The 26,278-nt window shown below is 60.7% G+C and overlaps 3 protein-coding genes across 3 annotated transcripts; all 3 read right to left on the bottom strand.

The window, feature by feature from the left end:
- Nucleotides 1-1,306: 1,306 nt before the first annotated feature.
- RFX5 (regulatory factor X5) lies at nucleotides 1,307-5,399 on the bottom strand. Its single transcript, XM_074164609.1, has 9 exons — nucleotides 5,281-5,399; nucleotides 4,781-4,814; nucleotides 4,332-4,414; nucleotides 4,036-4,188; nucleotides 3,430-3,546; nucleotides 3,008-3,089; nucleotides 2,587-2,788; nucleotides 2,379-2,473; nucleotides 1,307-2,263 (listed from the first exon to the last, which is right to left on the bottom strand). The coding sequence occupies exons 1-9, from the start codon at nucleotides 5,397-5,399 to the stop codon at nucleotides 1,307-1,309; spliced, it is 1,842 nt and encodes a 613-aa protein (XP_074020710.1).
- Nucleotides 5,400-7,871: 2,472 nt separating this feature from the next.
- Nucleotides 7,872-13,797, bottom strand: LOC141475890 (methanethiol oxidase-like). Its single transcript, XM_074164443.1, has 11 exons — nucleotides 13,752-13,797; nucleotides 11,739-11,851; nucleotides 11,216-11,401; nucleotides 10,696-10,816; nucleotides 10,307-10,489; nucleotides 9,564-9,742; nucleotides 8,922-9,000; nucleotides 8,699-8,820; nucleotides 8,495-8,587; nucleotides 8,210-8,328; nucleotides 7,872-8,034 (listed from the first exon to the last, which is right to left on the bottom strand). The coding sequence occupies exons 1-11, from the start codon at nucleotides 13,756-13,758 to the stop codon at nucleotides 7,872-7,874; spliced, it is 1,365 nt and encodes a 454-aa protein (XP_074020544.1). The 5' UTR covers nucleotides 13,759-13,797.
- A 3,904-nt stretch (nucleotides 13,798-17,701) lies between these two features.
- On the bottom strand, nucleotides 17,702-25,820 carry LOC141475837 (methanethiol oxidase-like). Its single transcript, XM_074164380.1, has 13 exons — nucleotides 25,812-25,820; nucleotides 23,506-23,587; nucleotides 21,459-21,512; nucleotides 20,940-21,052; nucleotides 20,227-20,415; nucleotides 19,609-19,729; nucleotides 19,338-19,520; nucleotides 19,012-19,190; nucleotides 18,846-18,924; nucleotides 18,603-18,724; nucleotides 18,410-18,502; nucleotides 18,164-18,282; nucleotides 17,702-17,864 (listed from the first exon to the last, which is right to left on the bottom strand). The coding sequence occupies exons 1-13, from the start codon at nucleotides 25,818-25,820 to the stop codon at nucleotides 17,702-17,704; spliced, it is 1,506 nt and encodes a 501-aa protein (XP_074020481.1).
- Between the last annotated feature and the right edge of the window lie 458 nt (nucleotides 25,821-26,278).

Here is a 26,278-nt window from a genome sequence, read left to right as displayed (position 1 = left end):
GGGGGTTCAGGAGTTTGGGGGTTTCGGGGTTTCGGGGTTCAGGGGTTTCGGGGAGTCGGGGGTTCAGGGGTTTCGGGGAGTCGCCCGCGGCCCCGGGAGGCCGGGGGGGGGCAGCGGTACCTGGGGCGATGCCATCCGGCGCGGCCGCCGCTCCGCTCCGGGGTGCCGAGGCACGGGGCAGCGCAGGCGGCTCATCCTGGGCAGCGGCTCCGGGGGGGGGGCTCCGGGAACGACGGGCTGGAGCTGGGGGGGGGGGGGGGAGGGAGAGGAAAAAAAGGAAAAAAAAAAAAGGAGGAAAAGATGAATTTCCTGCGCGACGAGGCGCGCGCGGCCCGAAAAGCCCCGGCCGCCGGTGCGGGAGAGCCCGGGGAGAGGCGGCGGAGGCCCCGGCCGCCCCCGGGGGCCCGGCCCGGGAGGAGGCGGCTCCCCGAGAAGAGGCAGAGGCCGGGGCCGGCGAGTGACCTCCCGGGGCGGCTGCAAAACCGACCCCGGAGCCCCCCTTCCTGCCCGGGGTGCCGGGGTTCCGGGCCGGGGGAGGCCGCTGGGGCCCGCGGGGGGCGGCGGGGGGGCGCGGTGCCTGGCGGCCGGGGCGGGGAGTAGGGGTGGGAGGGGGGTTCCCGGTGCCGGTGCGGCGCTCACCTGCGCGGTGGCGGGGCGGAGCGGGCCGGGCCGGGGCGGCGGAGCGGGGCGGCGGGGGAGGCGCAGGCCCCGGCGGCCGGGGCTGCCCGCGGCGCCGCCTGACGGGGCTGAGGGGCCGCGCCGCCCGCCAGCGCCCCCTGCCGGCCCGGCGGCACCCGCGCGGCGGGGCGTGGCCTGGTCGGAGGGAGGCGTGGCCTGGCCGGAGGGAGGCGTGGCCTGGCCGGAGGGAGGCGTGGCCTCGGGGGAAGGGCCGGCCCGCGGAATCTGCCGAAAAACTTCGTTTATTCCCTTAAAACGGGGCTCCGGAGATCTCCGCGCCTCCCCCGCCCCCGCCCCCCCTCCCAGGGGAAGCTGAGGCGGCGCCCGCTGTCCCCGTGTCCCCCCCACATCACCCGGCCGTTTGACCCCCCCACGTGCCGGGGGTTCACCCCCCCAGTCCGGGGCTGGGCAGACCCCACAGGAGGGGAGAGGGCACCGGTGTCACCCCCATGGGGTGTCGTCCCCCCACCCCCCCCCCATACCCATACGGGGTGTCCGGACCCCCAGCACAGCCCCCAACCCCCGACAGACAGGACAGACAGAGGGACAGAGTGCTTGGGTTTTAATGTGGGGTGCAGGGCAGGGGGGGGCACCCCCACACCCGGGGGGTCCCAGGCTGGGGGCACCCCTAAGTGCCAGGGTGGGCGCAGAGCCCTGCCCGCCCCGGCGAGCCCCCCCGGGACACGGGGACACGGGGGGACACATCCAAGTGCTGGGAGGCGGCAGCGGCGGGAGCGCTCCCCGCCTGTGTCTGTCCATGGGGTGCCGTGGGGGGGTCCCCACCGTCCCGGGGGGGACAGGAGCCCCCGCCGTCACCCGGGGGGGACCCGGCCTGGCCTGGGCTCCGCTTCGCCGTCTCCTCCTCCGGTGCCAGCTGGTGGCCATCGGCAACCTCGGCGTCGGTCCTGCCGTCGTGGGGGACACCGAGCTGGGGGCTGTCCCCCAGGGGGCTGGTGGCACCACCAGCGCCATCGGCACCGCGCCGGAGCTCCGCCGCCTCCCCGGCACCACCCTCCTCCGTCCTCTTCCGTGGCCGCCCGCGTCTCCGCTTCGGCACGGCGGCAGCAGCCTCACCGGCCGGCTCCGGGGAACGCTTGGTGGCCTTGGGGCGCTGCGAGTCCTGGGGGCCGGGACCCTCGCCGCCCCCGGCGCTGCGGGGGTTGGTGGGGCTCTCCCCCGCGGGGACCCCCACGCCGGGCAGCAGCACGTTGAGGAGGGGGACGGCGGCCGGCTGGCTCAGCAGCCCCGCTGGCCCGTTGGCCCCCGGGGCCAGCCCCAGGGGCAGGGAGGGGGAGGCCGTGCCCACCGGCAGCGGCAGGGCCACCTTGACGGTGCCCCCCAGGGGGGCGGCCGTGATTTTGGGGGCCAGGACAGGAGGGGAGGAGCGGAGGGGGGCGGCACCGGGCGCCATGGGTCGCTCCCCCTGCGGGATACGGGGCAGGAGCAGGGGCAGGCGGGCGACCAGGGCGTTCACCTGGGGGCTACTGGCCGCCTTGGGGGGCTCCGGGGGCTTCTTCTTCTCGGGCCGGGGCGGGCCGGGGGGCTTGGGGCCACCGTCCTTCTTGAGCTGCGGGCAGAGAGCCGTGTTGGGAAGGGGGACAGGGTGGTGGAGCCGGGGTGACTCCCCGAGCGTGCCCCCCAACATCAAGTGGGGGACACGGGGGTCTGGGCTCCCCCCGCTGGCGCTGGCGGGGTCTCACCTGCCCCGGGCTCCTGTCGCTCTCGGGGGCGTCCAGCCCGTTCTTCTTCGCCGTCAGCGGGGGCCGACTCTCGCGGTGGATCTTCTCCGTGCTCTCTGTGGGTGCACAGATGGGTGATGAAGGGGGGACACCACATCCCGGGGGGGGTGGAGGGGGAGTGTGTGTCCCCGATGGGGTAGAGCGGGGTCGGGGCTCCCTCCAAACCAACCTGAGACCACCATGGCCATGACCAGGTCTGCGCGGGCCGAGCGGGAGCTGATGATGTGCTGCTGGATGAGGAACTGGGCCACCTCCACGATGTTGTTGAAGGAACGCTTGAGGATCTTCTCGGCCCAGTCGCAGGTCAGGGCGCAGGCCGCCTCCATCACCTCGCTGTTGTAGGACTGCACCAGCTCCGTCAGCTCCGACTGCTGCCGGCGGGACAAGCCGTGAGCCCCCCGCCACCAGAGAGGACACCCCGAATCCAAAGGGGGCCCGATCCTGACAACCCCCATCAGGCAGGTCCTCGTCCAGCCTGGGGGAGGCTGACGGGAGAGAGCAGAACCTGCTCCCAGAGAGGGCATCCCTCCACCTTCGTTACATCTAACGAGCGAGGAGGTTCGTTACCCCGGGACGGGCAGAGGACTTACGGTCTCCGTCACTTTGAGGTCCAGGCTGGGCAGGGGGGGAAGGCTCACCATGGTCTTCCTCCGGATCCCGCTGTAGCAGTACGTTTGCAGGGTTAAGGTGTTTCAGCGTCACGCGGCCGGGACACGACGGATCCCAGCTCAAAACCTGGTGACCACAGGACTCACGATGGGCTATTCCTTGGGGGGGGGGGTAACAGCAGCCACCCCCCAACCTGCCCCCAGCCTCCCCCGAGCCCATGGGGCAGCTCCAAGCCCCTCTCGGACCACCAAGCTGAACCTTCAGGAGCCGAAAAACCAGGAACCCTCTCAGAAGCCACAAAAAAACACCTCGTGCACGTTTATAAATGGGAAAAAACGGAGAAGCAGCACGGTGGCCACCAGTCCCAGCAGCTCCCCGGCCACCTGGGCTCCCAGAAGGATATTTCGACTGGCCTCGGCCTCCCAGCCGTCGGGCTTTGATGTTGGGGAAGATCTCCCGGATGATCTTGCCGAAATTGGCGGCGCTCAGGGGGCGGCAGCAGAGGTTGTCGCAGTATCGCCTGCCGGGGAGAGCCGCGGGTTAACGCCATCCACCCTTCTCGGGGGGCCTAGGAGAAAGCTGGAGAGGGACCCTTTACAAGGGGGTGCAGCCACAGGACGAGGGGGAAGGGTTTGACACTGAAAGAGGGGAGATTGAGCTCAGATCTGAGGAAGAACTTCTTTATTTTGAGGGTGGTGAGAGCCTGGCCCAGGTTGCCCAGAGAAGCTGTGGCTGCCCCATCCCTGGAGGGGTTCAAGGCCAAGGTTGGAGGGGGCTTGGAGCAACCTGGTCTGGTGGGAGGTGTCCCTGCCCAGGGCAGGGGGGCTGGAATGAGACGATCTTTCAGGTCCCTTCCCACCCAAACCATTCTGTGATTCTACGATGGCTGGGCCATTCCCCAAACCCCCCAGGCTCTCGCTGCCCTCCGGACCGACCTCCCAGCCGGCTGCGCTGGAGAAGCCCGGCCCCGGGCAGAGGGTCCCCGCACCAGGCCGGCCCCTGCGCTCACTTGTAGGCATCGTAGACGTCCTGCTTGGGCAGGCAGGTGTCCGTGTGCTCCTCCAGGTGGTTCCGGATCCAGTTGCAGGCGTGCATGTACTCGGCCGTGCTCAGCGAGCTCAGGTCCAGGCTACTGCTGCTCCGGGGGAGCCCGGGAGAAACATTTAATTAGCGGAGAAGCGGCACAAGCAGGACAGGAGAAGGCAGAGCCGTGGTGATCTCCCCCCAGCCTCTCGCCATCTGCGTGTCCCCCCCACCCAGCACCCCGACAGCCCCTGCTCTCCCCGACACGGCCCCGGCACCCACCTCTTCTCCCCCAGGCTTGGCCCCGACGGCAGCTGGAGGTAGAGGTAGAGCTTGTCGCTGTCTGAAAACTTCTGGACATCTTGCTACGGTCAAAGGGTCCACGTGGGGGGAGATGAAGGGACCAGAGACAAAGGAAGGTTAAAAATAAGGAAGAGCTGCACCCTCGTTACCCTCGTTAGGGCAGGAACCGCTGGGGCACTGACAGCAGAGCAGCTGTGGAACCCGGTGAAGGAACCAGGCAAAGGGAGCCACGGGAACAGCAGGGCTGGGGGAGCAGGTGCCACCCCCCTGCGCAGGGTGTTTGGGGGGCGAGGGGGCTTCTCGGGGTGCATCCCTGCAGCCAGATCCCGATCCAATGGGAAACGGGATGAAGCAAAACCCCGGGCTCGGCTCAGCTGGAGAGGAGAGAGGTGGGGATGTGCTGCTCCCGCGCCCTCGGAGGAACTCACCAGGATGGAGTCGACCTTGTTCTGCACGGATTTGCTGGGTGGGACAGAGAGGAAAGGTGTCAGCGCAGAGCGGGACGGTACCGCAGCCCCCTGGGGCACCCCACAGCCCCCCCCCACCCCGACCCCATCCCCTCCACACCGCACGCCAGCACCCCGAGACGGGGACGCCGGAGGCACCCACGGATCGGCCGCAGCCCCTTCCCCCCGTGCACCCACAACCCCCGGGAGAGCAGAGCAGGCATAAAACCAGGTCCCACGGGGTCGGAGCCGACCCGTCTGCGCGACCGTGAAGCCCTGAATTGCTTTCACACCCAAAATTGATTTACGCCCAGGCTGCCCTGGTCGCCAGCCCGGGGCCGAGCAGGGGACGCCGGAGGCCAGGGGCCACTCTGCAACCCTCCTCCCTTCGCTCCCCGGGGGCTGCCAATTAATGGACCTTATTAAATTAACCCACAAACTAATTTGGTAAGGCTGGGATGAACCGGAGGAGCTGCCCTTACGAGATGGTGCTCTTCAGCTCCTGCAGAAGGGTGCTCGACTCGGTGGCGCTGCCCCGGGAGCTGCCGGGGGACAAACTTCCCTTTTTAGTGGCCCGGGCGCTCAGCTCCTCGTCAGCCATGACATCGGGGTCCCGCCGGGAGCTGGAAACCAACAATTCAACTAAAATTAAAAAAAAAAAAAAAAAAAAGGGGAAGAAACCCCCCTTCAGAGCCCCGCAGCCCAGAGCTCGCCCACCCTCAGCCCCCATCCCTCCTGGCCCATGGACGAGCTCCGGCCACCAAAGGACATGGAAATGTCCCCAGCGCTCCCAGGAAGGACGTCTCCGGCAGCAGAGACTGCGACCGGCTGCGGGTACCCCGTTCCCGGCAGGGGACTGGGGGGGGGACATCAGGGAGCAGCCCCTGGACCAGCTTTCCCAGGAGGTCCCCGCAGGGCTGGGGACGCTGAGGGGGACCGTGACAGTCCCACGGGTCCTGGATGCAAGGCCCCAGGGGCACGGGGGACAGGAGAACAGGGATGACATGGGCAGCAGGAGGGCGGGTCCCCAGGGAGATGGGGACAGGGACACCAGGAGGAGAAAGGTCCCCAGGAACCTGGGGACAGGGACACCAGGATGGCAGGTCCCCAGGGAGATGGGGACAGGGACACCAGCAGGACAGAGGTCCCCAAGAGCCTGGGGACAGGGACACCGGGAAGACAGGTCCCCAGGGAGATGGGGACAGGGACACCAGCAGGACAGAGACTCCCCAGGAGCTTGCAGACAGGGACACCGGCAGAGCAGGTCCCCAGGGAGACGGGGACGGGGACACCAGGAGGATAGAGGTCCCCAGGGAGATGGGGACACGGGACAGCAGGAGCAGAGAGGTCCCCAAGGCCAGGGACACCAGGAGGGCAGGGGGACGGGGACACCAGGAGGGCAGGTCCCCGAAGACTGGGACAGCAGAAGGGCAGGCCGACGGGGGGGGGGGGGGGCAGGAGTGCCGGAGCCCCGTGACAGCGCAGCCCGGCCGGTGCCGGTTGCCGCGGAGGAGCCGGGGGCCGGGGACAGTCGCTTCCGGGGCCGGGCCCGACGGGGCGGGGGTGGCACCGGACCGGACCGGACCGGACCGACATCCCTCCCCTCCCCGTACCCACCTGCGGGCGGCTGCAGCCGGGACGCCGCCTCGCCTCACGCCGGTGCGGTGCGGTGCGGTGCGGGCCTGTCCCCTCCGGTCCCCGCCACGTGCCGCTGCCCCGCGCGCAACAGGAACCGAAAGTGCTGCTCCCACCGGGACGCGCCCGCGGGCCCCGCGCCGGCAGCTTCTTTTTTTTTTTTTTTCTGATTGGTCGCCGCCCCTCCGGTCTGCCCGGATACTGCCCTCTCCTTTAACGCCATTGGCCGCTCTGCCTTTCCTACCCGGATACAAGCGGCGTCCTTCTCCGGAGTGGCGGCGGGAGGGCCGAAGTCTGCCTAGTAACAGGCTTCTGATTGGGTGGTGGTGGAGAAGGAGGAAGCGAGGAGTGTAAACGAGCCGGTGGGCGTGCAACGCGTGTGTGTGTGCACACGTGTAGAGTGAGTGTGTGTGTGTGTGGCGAGAGATAGCGGTTGTTTTGCTTAAATTGAGTTTAATCAACGTGTGTCGTGTCTCCCCCCCCCCCCCCCCCCTTATCGGGGCCACCCAGAGCACCCTGGCCCAGGTTGCCCAGAGAAGCTGTGGCTGCCCCAGCCCTGGGGGGGTTCAAGGCCAGGTTGGAGGGGGCTTTGGGCAACCTGGGCTGGTGGGGAGGTGGCCCAGGGCAGGGGGTGGCACTGGGTGGTCTTTAAGGTCTTTCCCACCCAAACCAGGCTGCGGTTCTGCTGCGGGAGGCGGTGAGGTCTAAAGACCAAAAGTTTCCGAACTTTGGTTTATCACCAATTTTGGGTCGGGCCGCGGAGGAGACACCACGGGAGGTGCCCGACCTTGGTGTTGGGCGTGAAAGGAAGGGCTGTGTCTTACGTGTCCTTGCGCAGGTGCTGACTCAGCCCTAAGATAGCAAAAAACGCGGCTTCTGGGCCAAAGTCCAGCCCCGAGCGTGTCCCCAAATTAACCTGTTAGTGCCAAAGTTCACACCCCGCCGTGAGCAATGAGCGTGTTCACCAGGAGACCCCCCCCCCCCCCCAAATGTGGGGCTCTGGGGATGGGTGCGAACGCTCGGGGGGGTGGCTGCTCCTCCGACATACGTGTGTACACACTGAACATGTGTGGCATGTGTGTGCATGCGGTACGGGCAGGTGCGTGTGCACACAACACACGTGTGCAGGTGTCCGTGCAAGCCAGGGGCTCCCACGCCCGGCACAAAACCCAGCTTTGCTTTTTTGGGAGAAAACGCCGAGCCAGGAAAGGAAAATCCCGTCTTTAAGGAAAGGTTCGTGGTGTCGTGTCCCTGGTTTGGTCACGCGTTCGCTTTCCGGCTCCTGAAAACAGTTTAAAAACGAGATCTGAGGCGAGGAGAGCTGCAGCAGAGGAGGAGGAGGAGGATGATGATGACAACCCCTGGGTTTTATTTAAGCAAGCGTGGGATGCACGCGTGGAACCCCCCCAGCCCTCCTGCGCTGGGGTTTCGGGGGTGTCTAGACCCAAATATCGGAGGTGCAGTCCCCGCCGGGGTAGCGGATCTCGTGCGCCAGGCAGGGCCCCTCGGGCTCCTTCCCAAAATCCACCAGGAAGCTCCTGTTGACCGTCAGCCCTCCCTGCTCCGTGTCCACGTCCAGCTGCAGCATGACGGAGCCGTCCCTGCAGGGGTGACAGCGGGGACAGTGGGGGGAGCTGGGTATCCCTATGCCCCCATGGAGCAGGGACCTCCCCCGGCCCCCAAGGAGCCGCCAAAATTCAGCCCCCGGGCTGCGGGGTCCACACCTCCCACCCGACGAGCTCCCACCATCATCCTCGTTGATCCAGGTGTCCTTACCTGGGGAGGTCGGGGTAGAACTGCCTGTCCCAGGCGCTGTAGAGGGAGGTGGTGACGTACAGCCGCTTCCCGTCCAAGCTCAGCTGGATCATCTGGGGTCCCCCCGGCACCCTCTTCCCCTGGGAGCAGGCGGAGGAGCAGACGTGCTGTGGGACCGGGGGGGACACCTCCGCCTCCCCCAGGCCGGCGGCGCGGGATGCCGTGTCCATCCCGTGGGATGGGGTGGAGCAGAACCTCATGGACCCGCTCCCCAGGCCGGGGTTTTGGGGACGTGGCCGAGCTCACCTTGATGAAGAAGGGCTCTGGCTGGCTCTGCAGCTCTTCGTCCCCACACACCGTCACGGGTCCTCCCTTGGCGATGCTGCCACCCACAAAGACCTGCAAGAAACCAAAGGTCTGGGTGGCCGAGACAGCGAGGAAGGGCTGATCCCAGCCCAGGAGATGGAGGAAAAGCACCGGGATGTGACCGGGAGGTGGCAGCTGCCTCACCTGCCCCACCAGCTTGGGCTGGCGCGTGTTGGAGATGTCGTACTGGCGGATGTCTCCGTGCAGCCAGTTGCTGAAGTACAGGAACCGGTCATCCAGCGAGATGAGGATGTCGGTGATGAAGCCTTTGGGAGGGTACGGCAGAGCTGGACAAAGGGCCGACGGCACCTGCAGCGCCCAGGGGACCTGGGGAGCACCTCGGCCCCCAGCGCAGGGACACACTGACCTGGCATCTCCGGCAGGAGCCATCCCTCCACCTTCTTGCTGGGGACTTGGATCACCTTCTCGGCCGCCCAGTCTCCTTGCTGCGGGAGGTGAGGGACAGAACGTGGCCCCGGGGGGCTCAGCGTGTGCGACAGAGGCGGGAGAATACGTGATGCTGGGGCAGATGCTCCGTGCACGTATCCACCACCTCTTGTCTCTGGCTGCAGCTCAACTGCGGGAAACCTCACCTCTGCAGAGCCGCGGGGAATATGGGCTCTGGGACATGAGTAAGGGCTTTGGGGGCCAAAAACTCGTCTAATTTTCCAGCTGGATTAGCTGGTTTGGTGAAAAGTCTTCTCTCTCCTCACCCACTTCATCATTACGTGTAACAACAGACACTGGGAATATTGCTTGGGCTGTTGTAAATCCACAACAAAGGCATAAATAAATCTCCTTTAAATGAAGCCATTCCAGCCTAAACTGCTGCCAGTCTGAACAAGTCCTCTGGTGAGATTGCCCCGAGCCAGATCCCGTTCTGGGTGCTCTGGTGGGGACTGGAGCTGTGCTGGGAGGACGGCAGGGGATGCGGGCAGAGGGATGCTGCGCCAAGCTCGGCCAAGGGGCTTCACCAAGGGACCTTCACCAGCCCCAGGGGAGCACCCACCTCCGTCTTGTAGAAGCGGTGGATGGCGCTGCTGATGGTGCAGCCCACGAAGCCCTCGGCGGCGTCGGGGTTGTGGAGGAAGCGGATCTCCAGGGGGGCCGCGTCCTCGCCCACGTCGATGGCCTGGACGTAGGCGTGAGTGGTCCAGTCCCAGACGTTGAGGCGGCGTCCGTAGCACCCTGGGAGGGGGGATCAGAGGGGCTGCTGTGAGTCACGGGGTCTCAAACAGATGTGCCATGGGTTCCTCAGCCCTTTGAGCCCCACAGGGGCAGCCCCGTGGCCCCCGCACCAGCACACGCCGGTTGCTTTGGACCTTGGCAAAAGCCATGGGAAGGTGGCCAGCATCCAACGGGGACCATCTCGTTTGGCCAGGGCTGGGCCGGGCAGTTTAGCCTTTGAGGGGCGGCTGGGCTGAGATGGGGCTTCACCCTTCGTCCCTACAGCCAAAATCCAGCCCCACGCGCAGCTCAGCAGCAGCAGTTACGGGCTGTCTCCGGTTGAGGTCCTGGTGCTTTCATCTAAGGGGTGTTCACAGTGAATGGGCCGGGCTCGTCTTTTTTTTAAATCCATGGGATCGCCAGGAATTGGCGTGAAATTCATTTTGCAAGCCAACCGTCTCGGACAATTGTACCTACGCTCAGGCTGTCAGCTCTCGCTGCCAACAGAAGAGGGTTGAAATTCGCCCTTCCTGCGGTTCTGCCCAGCATCTCTGGCCCGGAGTATTTAAACAACTGTTTTCTCACCTTTCTTCAGGTCATTGGGGTCAAACCCGTACCCCAGGCATTTGGGGATTCCCCACTCGGTGCTGATCAGGACGTTGTGGCGTGGCTGGTACCAGAAGTCATAACCCATCGGGGGGACCTTGTCCCCTTTCTCCCAGTTCCCTTTGATCTCAAAGGTCTCTCCATCCAGCAGAATAAAGCCACCTGTTCCAAAAACCACACACCACACCAGTAGCGAGGAAACCATCCAGACTAACAGTTTACGTGTTCTAAAACAAGCAGCGACAGGCAGATCAACCTGTTGCAGACCAGGCTGCTGAACAGGCAAAGCCACCAGGATGTGGGGACTGTTCCTCCTGTCCCAGCACCCTCTCCCCGGGGGACTGGGGGAACCGGGGGGGCTGGGCTACCTTTCCCATTGCCGGCCGGGTCTCCCAGGGTGCTGATCATGATTTCACCGCTGCCCAGGCAGTGGGAGGTGTGGGGGTAGCCCAGGTTGCACTTCCAGAAGACGTCCTCGGGGTTGACAACCTGCCAGGGAGTTGGCAGCCACTGTCACGTCCAGGCTGTCCTGGGCCAGCAGGATGCCGGATCACAAGCCCGGTGTCACCCCGTGGCCTGCAGGAGCTGCCTGGCCTCGAGATGGGACTTGCCGAGCAGCCAGAGGGGCCGAGAGAGCGCGAGCCCGGGCAGAGTGTGCACGGTCTCTGGTCCCCTCCTGCACGGAGCTGGATGGAGAACTCAATATTTCCACATCAGCCCGAGAACAACCAACTTCCACAGCCCTCCCGTACCGTCAGCCAGACGTCAGGGTCCTGCCAAAGCTCTTAGATGTTCCCCAGAGCCTCTTTGCCAAGCTGTCCCCCCAGTCAGAAGCCACGATCCCAGACCTTTAGCCTTTCACGCGTGTCGGCAGCGCCTCCCAGGTACCTTGAAAAGCCTGGGAGCTCGCGGCTCGGTTCCCACGTCCACCACGTAGATGCGGGAGGAGATCAAGCTGGGGAGGATGAGGCGGTTCCGCTTCTTGGAGGTGTCCCCGAAGCAGCTGCTGCAGGTGTTCCAGCCCGAGTGGTGCAGCTCATCCCCCAGGTTGGGCATGGGCAGGCGGTGGATCACCTGCAGAGCCCCCAGACCCACTTACCCCGGTCTTTCCCCTGCCCAGTGCGGGATCGCGGGCAGAGCAGGGAGCTCAGACCCTCGCAGACCCCACCGTAGGGTCAGGGTGCCCCCAGAAAGCCTCACCCCACAGGGTGAGGGGAGCGATGATGCCCAGGGGATGTCAAGGATGGGGTGCCAAGGGAATTTTACATAAATTTCCTAAGCACGGGAAGGCTCAGAGTCTTGGGGAGAACCCGACAGGCATCAGCAGCAGCTTTGGGGGGCACTTGTCCTAAAGGACAAGGACTGAGCTGTTTCCCAGGGTGGTTTAGTACCGAGAGAAAGCGTTTGGTACCTGGCAATAGCGCGGAGATTTGGGGTCAACGTCCACAGTGGCCAGAAAGTCGGGTTTCTTTCTCCCGGTGTTCCTGTAGATGCAGGGCACGTACACAATCTCCTCCCGGGGACCTTCCGACACAGAAACGTTGCGTGAGCATCAGCAGAAACCACATCTGATGGAATAAAAACCTTGCAGGAGTCTGGCCAGACTGGGTCTCCCTGCCAGGGAGCTGGTGTGTTCCCCCCTCTCTATGGGGCAGCTGGATCCCCATCTCTCTGCCGCCCCATGGGCACGAGGCTGGGCTTGGCTGGGAGGGGGCTGCCCGGTGGGGATTTGGGCTTGTTCAGTCTGAGGGTGCCCTCGCCCTGGGAAGGGATCTCCAGACCTTAGAGTCCCTAAGGAACCCCACGGCTTTGGGATCACCCTGTGCCTGCGAGGACATGCCAGCCCTTCCCCAGTCCTATCAGTCACGCAGATCAAACCACCTCCCATCTCATTTCCATCACATCTGCACGGGAGAAGCCTTACAAGTACGCGAAGTGCTAAGGCAGAACGCTCGCCAGGCTAAAGTCAAGGGCAGGAAGCCCTCCAAGCCCCCGGGCAGTTCCAAGCAGTGAAAATCTCCCGTGATGCAGTGGCACAAGAGCTCCCTTCCCGCAGAGCATCCCCTGGGAAAGGGAAAAGGTCCCTGCTCCCGGCAGCGAGTGCCATCGGCTCTGCCGGAAAGGGCTTTGCTGTGGGACCTGAGCCCTGCCCAGCCCTCAAGCAGGAGCACTCAGACCCCGTGGAGTCTCCCTTGTCACCACGGAGGTCGTGCTCATTCGCCGCTGCGTCAGGATAAAGGTCTGCCAAAGCGAGGGCTGGTGGGGAAGAACTGGTTCAGGAAAGTGCTGAGGAAGAGAGGGCGGTGGGAAGCAGGGAGAGGGAGGTGATGTGGGACCTTTGGATTGGATCCAAACAGGTAATGGCTGGCTCTGCCACGTGGTGCCTTTGTAAACCTTCACACAGCGGTGCCCGAGTCACTCTGGGGATGGAGAGAGGCTGCCAAAGGCTGGGGGATCCCGTCCCCACAGCTTCAGTGGCACCAAAATTCAGGGAATGGGATCAGGCACAGAGCTCCCATCCTAACACACCCACCGAGGGATCCAGGGGACACCGAGGAGCGTCTCGCCACCGGCTCGGCCGCCCAACCTGCCAGACCTCTGCGTGGAAGAGCTCTTGGGTGCCAGAGTTACTCGGCACGGCTGAAGCAGCCAGATCATTCCCAAGAGAATTGCCAGGGTGGCAGAGTCAGTGGGATTTGTGCTGTTTCCTGTTAAATTAAATCTCTGTCCAACCCTGCCAGCACACGGGGGTGTTTTAAAGACTCCCCTCTTTGTTTTTCTCTTGGTTCAAAGATGTTTCATGGGTAGGACTCAGATGGTGAGCAAGCTCCAGAGCTCTCTGAGGTTCTGGGGAGGTGTTTGCTAAGCCCTAGAGAAGCGGATTAAGGGAGGGATAGCTGGAGATGATGCATTCGTTGGTCTCCTCACATCAGAGCCCCGGTGTTTTGGCAGCGTCCAGACACGTAAGGAAGCAGCCCACGAGGCTGGCTTTTATACAAGGAGGTTTGGTCATGGTGTGATCCCGGCCATCGGGAGCAGAGTGCAATGAAAAATCCCCTCTCGCTCCCTGGGTTTAGCTCTGGCGCCGGTGTCACGGGGCGATGGCAAAACAACTGCCTCTGAGAAACTTAAAAATCCCATTTGGTTTTGCAGGGGGAAGCCAGAGGTGAGTTTGCTGCGGGCTGCGACCCAGCCCCAGCCATCAGGAAACCTACAAAGGTTTGTTCTGACACCAAGCCCTCCTTAGGCAATTGGTGTTTGGCCTTGGGACGGGCCAGAAGCAAAATCACTGCTTCCCCAACGGTTGCTGGGAGCCTCCTCAGAGAGTGGAGTTAATTGATAACGCCCTGAAATTGAAAGCGGTGTTTTAATTGTCACCTAAATCACAGACAATGCAGGGCTCTGCCCTGGATCTCAGACTTGCCTTTCATCGCATCCAGCGGCGAGGCGAAGCCAGGACCGCATGCTCCACACTTCTCTGCATTGAGAAGAACAGAAACAAACAGAAATTAGGCCCCAGCGACTTCTTTTAATCCCCTTTTTTGGAAGGAACCACTCTCTGGAGTGGCCGCACACACTCCCCTGCATGGCAATACCCGAAGCAGGATGCCCACGTGCACCCAGAGGACGCCCGGGAAGGTTTGGGTCTCAAAAGGCCAGGGATAAAGTGATATATTCCTGGTGCAGAAAGGTACCAGGCTCAGAGCCGCGTCTCTCTGCCCCGATGGGGGAGAGGAAGGGCCGCTCAATACACGCAGGGGCAACGCCTGGCTCAAGGGGACACTGAGAGCTCTGGGTTCTCCTGCGAGGAGGAGGAGGAGGAGGAGGAGAGGCAACGAGGGAGAAATGCAGAATGGCCGGGCTGCTGCCTGGAGGAGCTTCTACAGGAGCCAGAGGCAGAGAGAGGGGAGAGGGCACTTCGCCGGGCCTTGCTTTGGGGCATTAATGGAAAACTTTCACACAGAAATCCCTGTTTGCACCCAAAACGTTCACTGCTCGAGGTGCTGCCTCCTCCCCAGCCCCGAGCACCATCCTGGGAACCCCCATCACGCTGCTGCGGGGCACTGCGAACCCTGCCCGTCTCCTTCTCCAAAGGACTCCAACAAAACTGCTGAGAAAACTGTTGTTGGTGCAGTTGAACGAGAGCTTGGTAGGAAACAACCACCACCAGAAGGACCCCTGCTCCCCGTTGAGGAAGGCAGACCCGAGGGAGGGGGGGAAACCCCAGCCAAACTGTGCGACTCGGCTCTGCTGCGTCAGCTTCTTTCTATTCTTACTCCTTTTATAACTCCTGTCCCTGCTCCTCCAGGGAAGCACTGAGAAGCCACCCCTCCAGCTCGCTTCTCCCTTCTCCTCACACCACCCCTGCAACAACCCCTTTCCCGGCCGGAGAAAACGCCACCTTCATCCCCACGTTCCTTTTCACTTTGGGCTTTTCTGGGTGTCGGAGGAACAAACCCAAGAGCCCCGGCTCCGGAGGAGTTTAGGAGGACGCCAGAGCAGAGCCCAGGGCCAGAAGGCACTGAGTCACCGACAGCCCCGAGCTCTCTTGGAGAGCGAGTCAACGGAGAGATCTCTTACCCACGCTGGAGGCTGGGGTGGACCTCGCCTGCTGACGGGCAGCAGAAGGAGCCGATCTTGCCTGCATTCTGCCTGCCAGGACCAAGCCGAGAGAGAGGATGCGGCTCTGCGGGGGTTCCAATATATAGGGAGCAGGACGGGGAGAAGGAGGGTTTGGAAAAAGGACGCCGAGGGGAGGATCCACACGTCTGGCGCCGTGGGAGGCACCGGGGAAGCCTTCAGCGTCCGACAGCGCTGGGAGCGTGCAGGGAAGCAATTTCAGTGCTTCCAGAACCTCCTCCCCTCCCGGAGGGGCAGGGGACGGGGCTGTTTCTGAACCCTGCACCCCTTCCCACGCTGGGGAAATGAGGGCTTTTCTCCACGCAGGGAAAGCAGGCGCCTCCTCTCCTCTCATTCCTGGCTGGAAGCAGCCTCTCCAGCCTCCCCGCGGGGCTGAGGGGGTGCCCCGACCAGCGATGGGCAAGCGCCGCGTTCCCGACCACAGGAATGATTTTCCAAGGTTGCAGATGTTAATCGCAACTGTAAAATGAAAAGCGAGGAGCGGGGTTTCTTTTAATTGCAGGAGGAGTGTTTACTGCGGGATGTTAATTTGCTGGTGGGGAGGGGGGGGGTTACCTTTCCCCCCACGACACGTCTGACTTAGTCAGAGGCTGTTACTGCTGCTGGCGGCGGAGCCGGGCGTCAGACAGACGGCTCGGGCTGCACGGCGGGGGCTCGCCGTCGCTGCCTTTGTCCCCTCCAGTGCCCACCCCAGGCGTGGACTCGAGGACTCGAGCAAGCTCAGCCCGTCAGGGGCCCCCAGCCCATCGCACCTGAGGATCGCCGGCAAAAAAACGGACGGTCTTGGCTCAATCTCCCCGGCGTGGGCTCGCTGCTTTGTGTTCGATGCTCAACCCCGTGCTATGGAGGAACTGCAGATCCCCACCACGCTGGTCAGCACATCCCCACTGTCCCACCTTGCCTCTCACCAAGGAAAGCTGCTCCAGGAGGCCCCAGGGGTTAAAGGCAAAGGTCAAGGCGTGTATAAGCAGCAGCCCAGCTTCTTCTGGACTTGAGGTGCACCTTCCAGCCTCCTCCATAGAAATGTCCCTGCTGCAGGTCGGCAAGATTGCCATAGGGGGGACAAATCCCATAGGGAAGAGGGGTGATGCCAGCAGTGTCTGTCCCCATGGACAGCCGTTGGAGGCTGTGAAGGGCTGGCACCAGAGAGAAGCAGATCTTCCAAATAACCACTAGAGGGAACAGCCAAAGCATCCAACCTCCAGAGAACTCGTGCTCAGGAAGGAGGAAAAGCCCATGCTCCCTGAAACATGGAAATCAGGACCCAAAGACCTGGGAACGGGCCTTGGAGGGAGTGAAAGAGTTTGCTTGTACCAGCAGAAATATGTCCACGTCCATCCAACTTGGGCAGAGCACGGCCCGACGGTGGAAGAAGGAGCTGGGTCACGTTTGCTGCTGCTGATCTTCATGGCCCAGCGTGGGCTGGGTCCTGGCCTCGCCAGGCCACCACCTGCAAGGCAGAGAGGGTGGTCAGTCGATGGCATGAGGGACACCCCACAAACACGGCCGTTCCCTGCCTTCAGGTGGACGGTGCCTGGCCCCGTCCCACAGAGGGGTTTCCAGGGTGGACTCAGCACAGCCACCTCCAGCCGCCTGGACCCGGGGACGGGAACGTCTGCTGGCCAGAGTCCCTCCTGCCAGCGGGGAGGAGGAGGCACCTCTACCCAGATATGGTCTTTGTGGGGTCCCTCAACAGCAGGGACGTCCCCCGAAAAGGCGCTCAAAGAAGGCAGCTCTGGAGGACCAGAACGGGGTGTCCCACTCAAGCAGCTCCCCCCTGAAGCTCAGGACCTGGTCTGATGTCACCCTCCTGCTCGGGGACAAGAGGCCCCGCAGAGGACAGTTTCTCTCAGAACCCTTGGCCACCGCAGTGAAGCCACGGAACAGTTCTCCAGACGGGATTGTTTTTCTCCCGGGACCGTCAATGGTGCACAAGGGAGCTGTAGCAAGATGTTTGGCCATGGGAAGTGTGAAGGAAGAAAGTGAAGATCTTTTCTTCCAGGGTAAATAAGTAAAAAGCTAAAATTACAAGGATTCACATTATATCCACATTTTGGCAGCCTCTGGGCTTCAGGAGGACCAACAGCCACTCCGGAGCAGCCAGCATTTCTGTTGTAGGGATATATAAACCCCTGACCTAATCATCAACCACTGCTGGAAACAACAGAGAAAGGCTTTGATGAAATAAGACATGTGCAGATGCAGCTGATGCGAAGAACAATTTTATTCGTGTTTAAAGCAGAACACAAGAGCAAACCAGTGGCAGGAAACAGGCACCTCTTTTCAGAACAAAGCACTTCATATTCCTTCTGCGGTGACGCAGAGCGACCCGGGGACGTGCCAGGGAGCCAGGAGGGCTCGGGGGCCAGGGGAAGACTATCCAGGGACTACCTGGCTGGAGAACAGCAACGCAGACGAACTGGGCACTTCACTTTCTGCCGAGAGGCACTGTGTGTCCTGCACACCTCACATCTCCGCACTCGCCCCGGGCTCTGCCCTGGGAATCGCACCCAGGGATGGCTTTGCTCTGACACCAGCTCTCACAACGTGCCGTGTGTCTCTGCTCACTGCTCTGCCCAAACCAAACCCTCGCACGAGGCCCAGCTTCCGTAGCTCGTTAGCAGAAATCTAGACTCCAGCAATGAACGGGCACCCCCAAACCCAATTTCCCTACGCTCTTTTCTAACGGCTGCACTACAGGAGAGAGAGAAGGAGGGAGTCTCTCACGGGCGCCTAGGCCAGGATATCGGAGGTGGAATCCCCACAGGCAAAGTGGATTTCGTGGGCAAGGCAAGGCCCATTGGGCTCCTTTCCAAAATCCACCAGGAAGTTCTTGTTCACGGTCAGGCCTCCTTTCTCAGTGTCCACATCAATCTGCAGCATGACAGAGCCTTCCCTGGAGGGGACAAGAGCGCAGCCGTTACAGACAAGAAACCAGGGTCCTGCTCAAGAGATCCTGCCCTTCACCTCCGGCTCCTCTCTCCTTCACAGCTTGGCTTCTACAGGGAGAAGGTTCCAGCAGTGACACGCACCAGCGCTCACATTTCAATCCTGAACTCTCAAGCCGTGGGACTAAAGCCACGGAGTGACAGGGTGGCCACAGCTTGCCTTGTGCTGGAGCTCATCGGCTGCTTTGCTAAATCACACCATCTCTGCTACATCAAAACTCCCCCTCTTCCTCCCAAATGTGCTCACCTGACCATGTTGGGGTAGAACTGCTTGTCCCATGTGCTGTAGAAGGAGTTGGTGACGTACAGCCTCTTGCCATCCAGGCTGAGCTGCAGTTTGCAGGGGCCGCCGTACACCCTCTTGCACTGAAGGCACAACAGACGGCACTCGTGTTAGCACCAGGAAGCACGAGCAGGGGCAGGGGAGCAGAGCGGCTGCCTCCCCCCAGAAGGACCAAAGGACCCCGGGGGGCAAAGAGGCCGCAGAACTCACCTTGACCACCAAGGGATCCGGCTGGCACTTCAGCTCTTCGTCTCTGCACACCGTCACGGGGCCGCCCCTGAGGATGCTGCCTCCCACAAACACCTGTGAGCGAGGCAGGGGCAGACGTGAGGCCTTGGCATCCAGCCCCCACCAGACCCTGCCAAGGAACCCGACAGCACCAGCCCTTCTGCTCCTGCCTCACCTGTCCCACCAGCCTGGGCTTGCAGTTCTTGGAGAGCTCGTACTGGCGGATGTCTCCGTGCAGCCAGTTGCTCAGATACAGGTACCTGTCATCCATGGAGATGACGAGGTCCACGGTGAAGGCTGCGGCACAGAAACAGAGAGCTCTAGAGAAGGTGGCATCGGCAGGAAACCTGCCCCACGTCAACCCTAGCCCTCATCACCCCCTGCCACTCTCTCTGTCTCCACCCCAGGGCACGCGAACCTGGCATCTTGGGCATAATCCATCCCGTCACGTCCTTGGCCGGAATCCGAATCACCTCTTCTACTGCCCAGTTCTCCCTCTGCACAAGAAACACAGGCACCGCGCCGTCAGCGTTCCTGCCGGCGCAGGCAGGGCCGGGTCCCCCCGCTGCTGGCACAACACTTGCCTCACACTTGTAGAAGCGGTAGACGACGCCACTCAGGGCACAGCTGACGTATCCCTCGGCGGCCTCGGGGTTGTGGAGGAATTTCACACTCAGGGGCAGAGAGTCCTCCCCCAGGTCAAAGCACTGCGTGAGGGAGCGGCACGACAAGTTCCACACGTTCAGGCGGCGCCCGTAGACCCCTGAGGAAAAGGAAAAGCAGGTCAGAAGAGGGGAGGGGGCTGCCCTTGGACACTCATCCCTCCACAAACGTGACAGCCACGGACCTCTCGCACCCTCCCATCGCCCCGGCGACTTCAGGCTCAGCACCCGCATCCGTATTCCCTCACCTTTCTTCAGGTCGCTGGGACAAAATCCACGTCCCGCGCGTTTGGGGACCACTCCGGCAGAGCTGATCAGAACGTTGTGGCGCGGCTGGAACCAGAAGTCGTACCCGCTTGGGGGGGCCTCACACTCGTTTTCCCAGTTCCCCTTCAGCTCAAAGGTCTCTCCGTCCAGCACAATAAACCCACCTGGGACACAAGAAGGGTTTCGTGACAAATCACACACTCCCCTTCCAAGGCAGTGGGTTCTTTCAGGAGTTACTAAGGGGCAAAGCACCTTTGGCGTTGCCGGCTGGATCTCCCGTGTTGGCAATCAGAATGTCCCCGTTGGGCAGGCTGCGAGGCACGTTGAGGTACCCCTTGTTGCACTTCCAGAAGACGTCCACTGGCTCAATCATCTGCAAAGGGGTGACACGGACACGCTTCAGCCTCCCTCTGCTCAGCACATCTCCCCCTCCCCGGCAGAGCCTGCGGCCACCCCAGACTTCGGAGAATCCCTGATGCTTCCAGGAGCTCTCTTCCCAGGAACACCCACTGGCCAGGGCCTGCTCCTCCTCGGGCAGGAGAAGAGAAGCCTCTGAGCTCCCCTCTGAGCAACACCCAACCCATAACAGCTCCTCTGTCCACCCAACTTATTTAGGGGGAGGGCAGTAGGGGGTGCTGCCTGACTTCCACTCATTTGACCCTCTGAATGCAGCGGGTACATGGAAAGGGACACAATGATGATCGGAGCCTTCTCCGGTCTGAAAAGGGGAGAGGGAAACCTGACCCAGGTCTCTAAAATCAGGCTGGAAGAGAAGAGGAAGAGAGAACCCTTCTTCCCCACGGGTTATCCCAGAAGCACCGGTTCCCAACTCCTTCCCAGAAACTGGTCCTGCAATCACCTCAGGCCTACCTTACAGATCTTGGGAGCCCGGCAGCACTGGGACCCCACATCCACCACGTAAATGCGGGAAGAAATCAAACAGGGAAGAATCAGCTTGTTCCTTTTGGTGCTGACATTGTCAAAGCAGGTGCAGCCAGTGCTCCACCCCGAGGAATGCAGCTCGTCTTTGAGGTTGGGCATGGGCAGGCGGTGGATCACCTAGGCAGCCAAGGCAGAGTTAGGGGGAGCGCAGGGGGAAACGGGGACCCCAATGCAACCAGCAGCTTGGAGGTGATAACACCGCTCCCTGCACCAAGGGAGATCTGGGGAAATGTTAAAACTTAAACGTGACTGTAGGTGTAGACAACCTCTCCTTGCAGCCTTCAGAGAAAGGTAAAAGCCGATGTCCCATCCCGGGTGACAGCAGACAAGCTGTACAGTGCCCGACTGAACATCCCTGACATCGCAATGCGACAGAAACACGGGTCCCTAAACCTCCTGCGGAGCAATCCCTGAGAGGGTGATTCCGAGCCTGTGCTCCAAAGCTCACCAGCAGCACCAAGATGCTCTGGAAGTGAGTTGGGAAGTGAGTCAGAGGCGACCTGTCCCCAGGACATAGCGACAGAGAAGACTCAACCAGAGCCAGGCGTACAGAGGGGAGTGGGAAGGAGGAAATGTCATGGATCCAACACACAGAGCCAGCAGCCAGGCACCAGCCCAGTAAAAAGCCAAGACACAGGTACCTGGCAATAATATGGAGATCTGGGGTTGAGATCGATGGTGGCCAGGAAGTCAGGCTGGTCGATGCACGTTTCCCTGTAGGTACAGGTCACGTAGGCAACCTCCTCTCGAGGAGCTGGGTACGTGGAGAGCTTGTGTTAGAACATGCCATGAACCAGACAGAAAGGAAAAGAAAAGCTTCAACAGACTCTCAGATAGGACTGAACTCATTTTCCTGGATGCTGCAACCTTCCTACAGGCAGTGAACTAGACGACTGTTGTAGGTTCCTTCCAGCTGAAACTATTCTATCCTATTCTGTCCTGTCCTGTCCTATTCCCCCTCGCTCACTGACAACTCTCCAACCCTGGTTCCATTAACATGACCCAGAGGCAAGAGAACAGCACAAGTGGGTCTCCACATCGTTACAGTTTTCTCCTTTGAGGAGAGGAACACAGCACACACAGTTAATTACTGGTCATCTCCACTAACAGGGAGCTCTTTCCCAAATACCCCCATTCCAAACACACTCAAGAGAACTTGCCTTTCACAATGTCCGAGCAGGCGGGGTAGTCGTAGCACTGAACTCTGCATCTGTCTGTTTTGGGAAGAAAAGAAGAATAAAATTAGAAATGTCCATGTCCTTAAAAGGTGCCTGTTGAGAAGATTCTGTCCCACCCCATGGACCTTCTCCCACCCCAACTATCAATGGGGACCCCTGTGACCAGCACCTGCTCTTGTTACAGCACTGAGGAATCACAGATTTTGCTTCTCAAGGCAAAGAGATCCCCTGGAAGCAGATCAACAGCGAGACAAAAGAAACCTCTGGCACCAAATGCCAAAGTTCCATCCCAAATGTCTCCTTCCTGCAGCTCAGCAGAGGATCAAACCCACCCGTCCCCAGGTGGGACTGGGGTTCAAGGCCGGGTGTCTGCTGGAGCTGGGGCCAGGGTGGGGGTACAAGGCTGGGGGCTGCCGGGGGCTGCGGGGAGGCTGCAGAGGCTCTTACCCATGCTGAAGGTCTTCTGGGTCACTCTCCTCAAGAGCAGAGGTGCTGGATCTGGAGGTGCTGCTCGCTCTCTGCCTCGCTGGAGCGGGTTGTGTTGGCCAAGGTTGCTCCCAGGGTCCTTATATCCACGGCCAAGGGTGGGGGAGAAACCAAGGGAGGAGCCATCGCTCCCAAGCCTTTGGGAGGTGCCAGACCAGCGCCGGGGCTGGTTTCCGCCTTGCCAACCACCAATCTAGGGAGAAATCTGCTGCTCCGTGCAGGTCTTTTCCTCAGACACAACCACCCGTATCTGATCCCGGGGCTCTGCTGCTTTCCAATGGACTTCTCCACACTCTGGAAGCCTCCGTGTCCCAGCCGAGGCTCACCTAATTAAAGCCATCCCCTCTACCCAGGTTCCTGCCACACAAATGTGCAGCGGCTGCAAATTCCACAGCAGGGATGGGAAGTCCAGCGAGATAATCGGCCCCACCAGCATCTCCTGGAAATTACAAGCTTTGACCGTATGGAAGCAACCAAAGGCACCTCTGAAACCTGGACCCTGACAGAAGGCACGTCCCTGTCTGAGGGCTGAGCTGAAGACATGGCATCCCTGGCGTCAGCTCAGAAAGCCGGGCCCAGAGGTGTCCCTGCCCATAAAGAAGATCTTCTGAGCCCCTACGGACTGTGACCTGGGACACAGCGCTCAGGGGACGGAGGGGGCTCCATCAGCGCTGGCATCAGAAGAGACTCCAGTGACTCCTGACATCTCCCAAATGGCTGGAAAAGATGTCAGGAGAGAAACGGGGGCCTCAGGAAATACAGTCTGTGCCCTTGTTGATGCAGCCCCTGCACGGTCAGGACATCCCAACACATGGGAAAGTCAGTCCAGGTGTGGGAAACGGGAGCCTTTAGGATACAGGGCAACTCAGCACCGTGAAACAGTGGGCTGAGCAGCCGCCACTTCCTCTCCCCACCAGCCTGGTCTACGAACAAACACCCAAAGGCCATGGCAGGCACTAACACCGCAAAGTGCTGGCACTCGTGCTGTTGAATTACATGCAAACTAGACTAAACTGCCACAAACCACCCACGGGAACAGCAGAGATCTCTGTTAAAGGGAACGAGGTGTGGGATAGAAGAATTTTTGAAAGAAGGGTCTCCTCCTGAGATGACCATGAGCCTGGCTGCCAGCAGCTCCCAAACTAAAGCAGGAAGAAAACACCAAGCCCCGTGGAAGGAGAACGAGTATCACATCTTGTGGAAGAATTCCTCAATTGGTGGGCAAATTACACAGATTAAGTAATTGCTCCACGCAGGAATGCAGAAACATCTGACAGTGCCATTAAAATGTCCTCAGGAGATCTCTATCAGAAGAGAGGGCAGCTTGGCCCATCTCATTAGGGCTGTAATTAAGTGGCTTCCAGAACAGCACTTTAAGCATGTGACAGGCGGACACAGGAGCAGCCAAACACTTGGTCTTTTCTCTAAGCGAGGAGTGAGCATCAAGCTGCTGCGACTGGAAGAGCTTGGGGTTTGTTCAGCAGAAACCCATCTCAGCAGTTTCGGTGCAGGGGGCAAAGGCAGCCGGGAGAGGGATCGTTACCTGCCACAGCCGGAGAACTCCGGGCCACCCGCCGGTGCGTGGTTATCACCGACACGCTGCGTCCCGGGGACACGGAGGTTCTCTGTAAGGCAAGGAGAAGGTGTTAAAATAATACCATGGACGAAAGGAGCAAGCACGCAAAGCCGTGGCTCAAAGCATTATGTTATTGAGATCCTGGGCAAGAGCAACCCCAAGGAAAGAAATTCCATCCTCACATCAGAGCAGACACGTAAAGGAGACACTTCTGGGTGGCTTTTCCACAGCACTAGAGCAGCCCGTTTAACTGAGCATGGAATCCACCCAGGGCCAGGGAGACCCCAACAGAGGAACCTTTCCTGGATGTCAGGAAAACCAGCAAACATAAGGTGGAAAGGACGGGAGGGAGGCAGGAAGAAAGAGGCATCTTTTATGGGAATTCTCCAAGGAGTTTATTCTATAGCCATTTGGTCCTGAGCAGGACTCGCAGCACTGCTTTTGCAGGAGTGTGCACATCCCAGCCTCCCAACAGCAAACTCCGGCTGCAGAGAGACGTGGAAGTGGCCGATACAACCTTTTTGGTAAGAGAGCACAGAGACTTTGAGTATCGTTTGCCTGGGACGGCTCTCAGCCTGCGCCTGCCCCTTGCAGCCCGTCAAGGCTCGGGTTCACCTCACTCCAACCCACACGTGTTCACATCACGCCATGAGTCTGGGGCCAGATGTGCACAAGTGGAAGCAGAGAATCCATCTCCATCTCCAGTTCTTAGAAGCAAACCCTTTCACGTCTCCCAAGGGCAGCGAGTTGTCTTGGGGGCACAATGAGGTGCCAGAGTTGGGAACCAACCTGGCACCCGAACATCAGATTTGGCAGATTTCGAGACCTCACACCTCAAGAAACAGAAGGAAGCCCTCAGTTCAGGAGCAGCTCCACAGCCAGAGCTGGGTGTCCTGCTCAGAGGAGGTCCAGGCCTTGTCCCTGACGCGCTGCCGTCCTGGTTCCCCAGCGGGCAGGAGGCACAGCCAGGCCCAAGAACACACCAGCATCAGAGACAACATCAGGAGCTCAGCTGATGCCTCTTTGCAGGCTTCTGCTGTCACAGGTGCATGTCTCACTGCACCATCTTCTTGCACCTGCACACCTGCTAATTAAAATGCTCATTAGTCCTCCACTCATTAGCAAAGTTTGCTGGTCATCCTCTTTGGCTTTCCTCGGTGACGTCTTTGGCACCCCTCACAAAACCAAGCTGTGGGGCGTAGAGTTTTCTAATTAAAACCGATAGCAGGAAGGATAAGAGCAGGCTCAGCAACACCAGGGAGGGATGGGCAGTGGAGAACACCATCAGCGCCGGCTGCTCTCGGCCCAAGGAACGCTCCCCACGGCAGGCAGACACGGGAGCCGTGACACGGGGACACCAGCAGGGGCTTCATGGACAGCCCACGCTGGGGTGGCAGCTACTCCCCTCCTCCCGACCGTCTCTCCCAGCCCTGATAGGGAAGAACCTGCTGTAATTTTGATACTGGGCAGGACCAGGTGATGCAACCTGCTGCCGGGTCTGGCATTTCACCAACAGGCACCGAGGAACCATCGCCAACGCGTGCACCAAGAGGTCCCAACTCTCCCTTCAGCAGGGACCGTAGAACAGAGAGGAAAAGGGGATGATTTTTTGCAGCAGGCAGACTCGTACGTACCCTCACTGGAAACCTGCTGGTGGGTGAGGAAAAACGCACAGCAACTAAGAAATGTGCAATTGCCCTGCTGACGGGAAGGAAGGTGACAATGGGAGGTCACTTCAACGGCACTTGTCTGTGAGATGCAGATACAGACCAACGGAGGAGCTGCTCCTCCTCAATCACATCACTGGAATAAGATAGAGCTTCTACAGCGCGGACCAAACCGGGGTGATTCCAGTTGTGGGCAAAGTCTCTAGTGAAAAAAAGTCACTTTATGTCCTCTAACGACTACTTTTGGGAACAGAGAAAGGAATCTGGGTTCTTCCTTGCACTGCTACACCTTGACATCAGGTGCGTGGTCTCCAGTCACTACCATGAGCATGCAAAGCCAGTTGAGTTCCTTCCAAAAGGCACCGACCTCCTCTGAAATAGAACCAGAAAGCTGGTGTTATGGACAAAGGAGCTGTACCCTAATACAAGCGTCTCCCACATTTTACTATTCTTTCTGTATCTAAGCTAAGATCTCCTTTTTAATGACTTGCATTTGAAGTGACTTCTGATGAGCCCCAGTTCCCTATTTGTCTACACGAGCACTGAGGGGTAATCCAGAACTCCTCTTCCTTGTATCATGTTCCAAAAGCTCCAGAGGCACGTCACCTCAGGCATGGCGTACACAGCTCGAGAGCTCAGAAGTTCCTTCTATCCACCACCCAAAATCGGGAGAAAATTAAAACTGGGAGGAATCAGCCTGTTCCTCTTCCTTGATGACACACCTACAAGAGACGTGATGCCTCCAGCCCATCCTGAAGTGGTGACGCTCGTCTCTCAGGCGGGGCATGGACAGGCAGGGGATCACTCAGCCAGTCCAAGGCAGAATTACCCCTCTCCGAGAGCAAAGGGGACATTATTGCACTTAAGTCTCGGTGCAGTGGGACTAAGTGAGGGTAACACAGTGCTCGCTGCTGCTGTTTGGTAGCACATCTCCGGCTGAGACACGTGGAGAGCCCAAAGCTGAAGTCCTGCATTCTTTCAGGAACTGGATTACACACCCTGTGCCAAAGAACACCTAAACAGAAGTTGCTTAAATAAATATGAGAGCTGGGGATGTTCCTTTTGAAGCCAGA

This window comes from Numenius arquata, chromosome 27, assembly GCF_964106895.1.
Source record: "Numenius arquata chromosome 27, bNumArq3.hap1.1, whole genome shotgun sequence".
Taxonomy (NCBI): domain Eukaryota; kingdom Metazoa; phylum Chordata; class Aves; order Charadriiformes; family Scolopacidae; genus Numenius; species Numenius arquata.
Note: the sequence above shows the minus strand (reverse complement) of the source record. Positions and strands in the feature narration are given on the sequence as shown.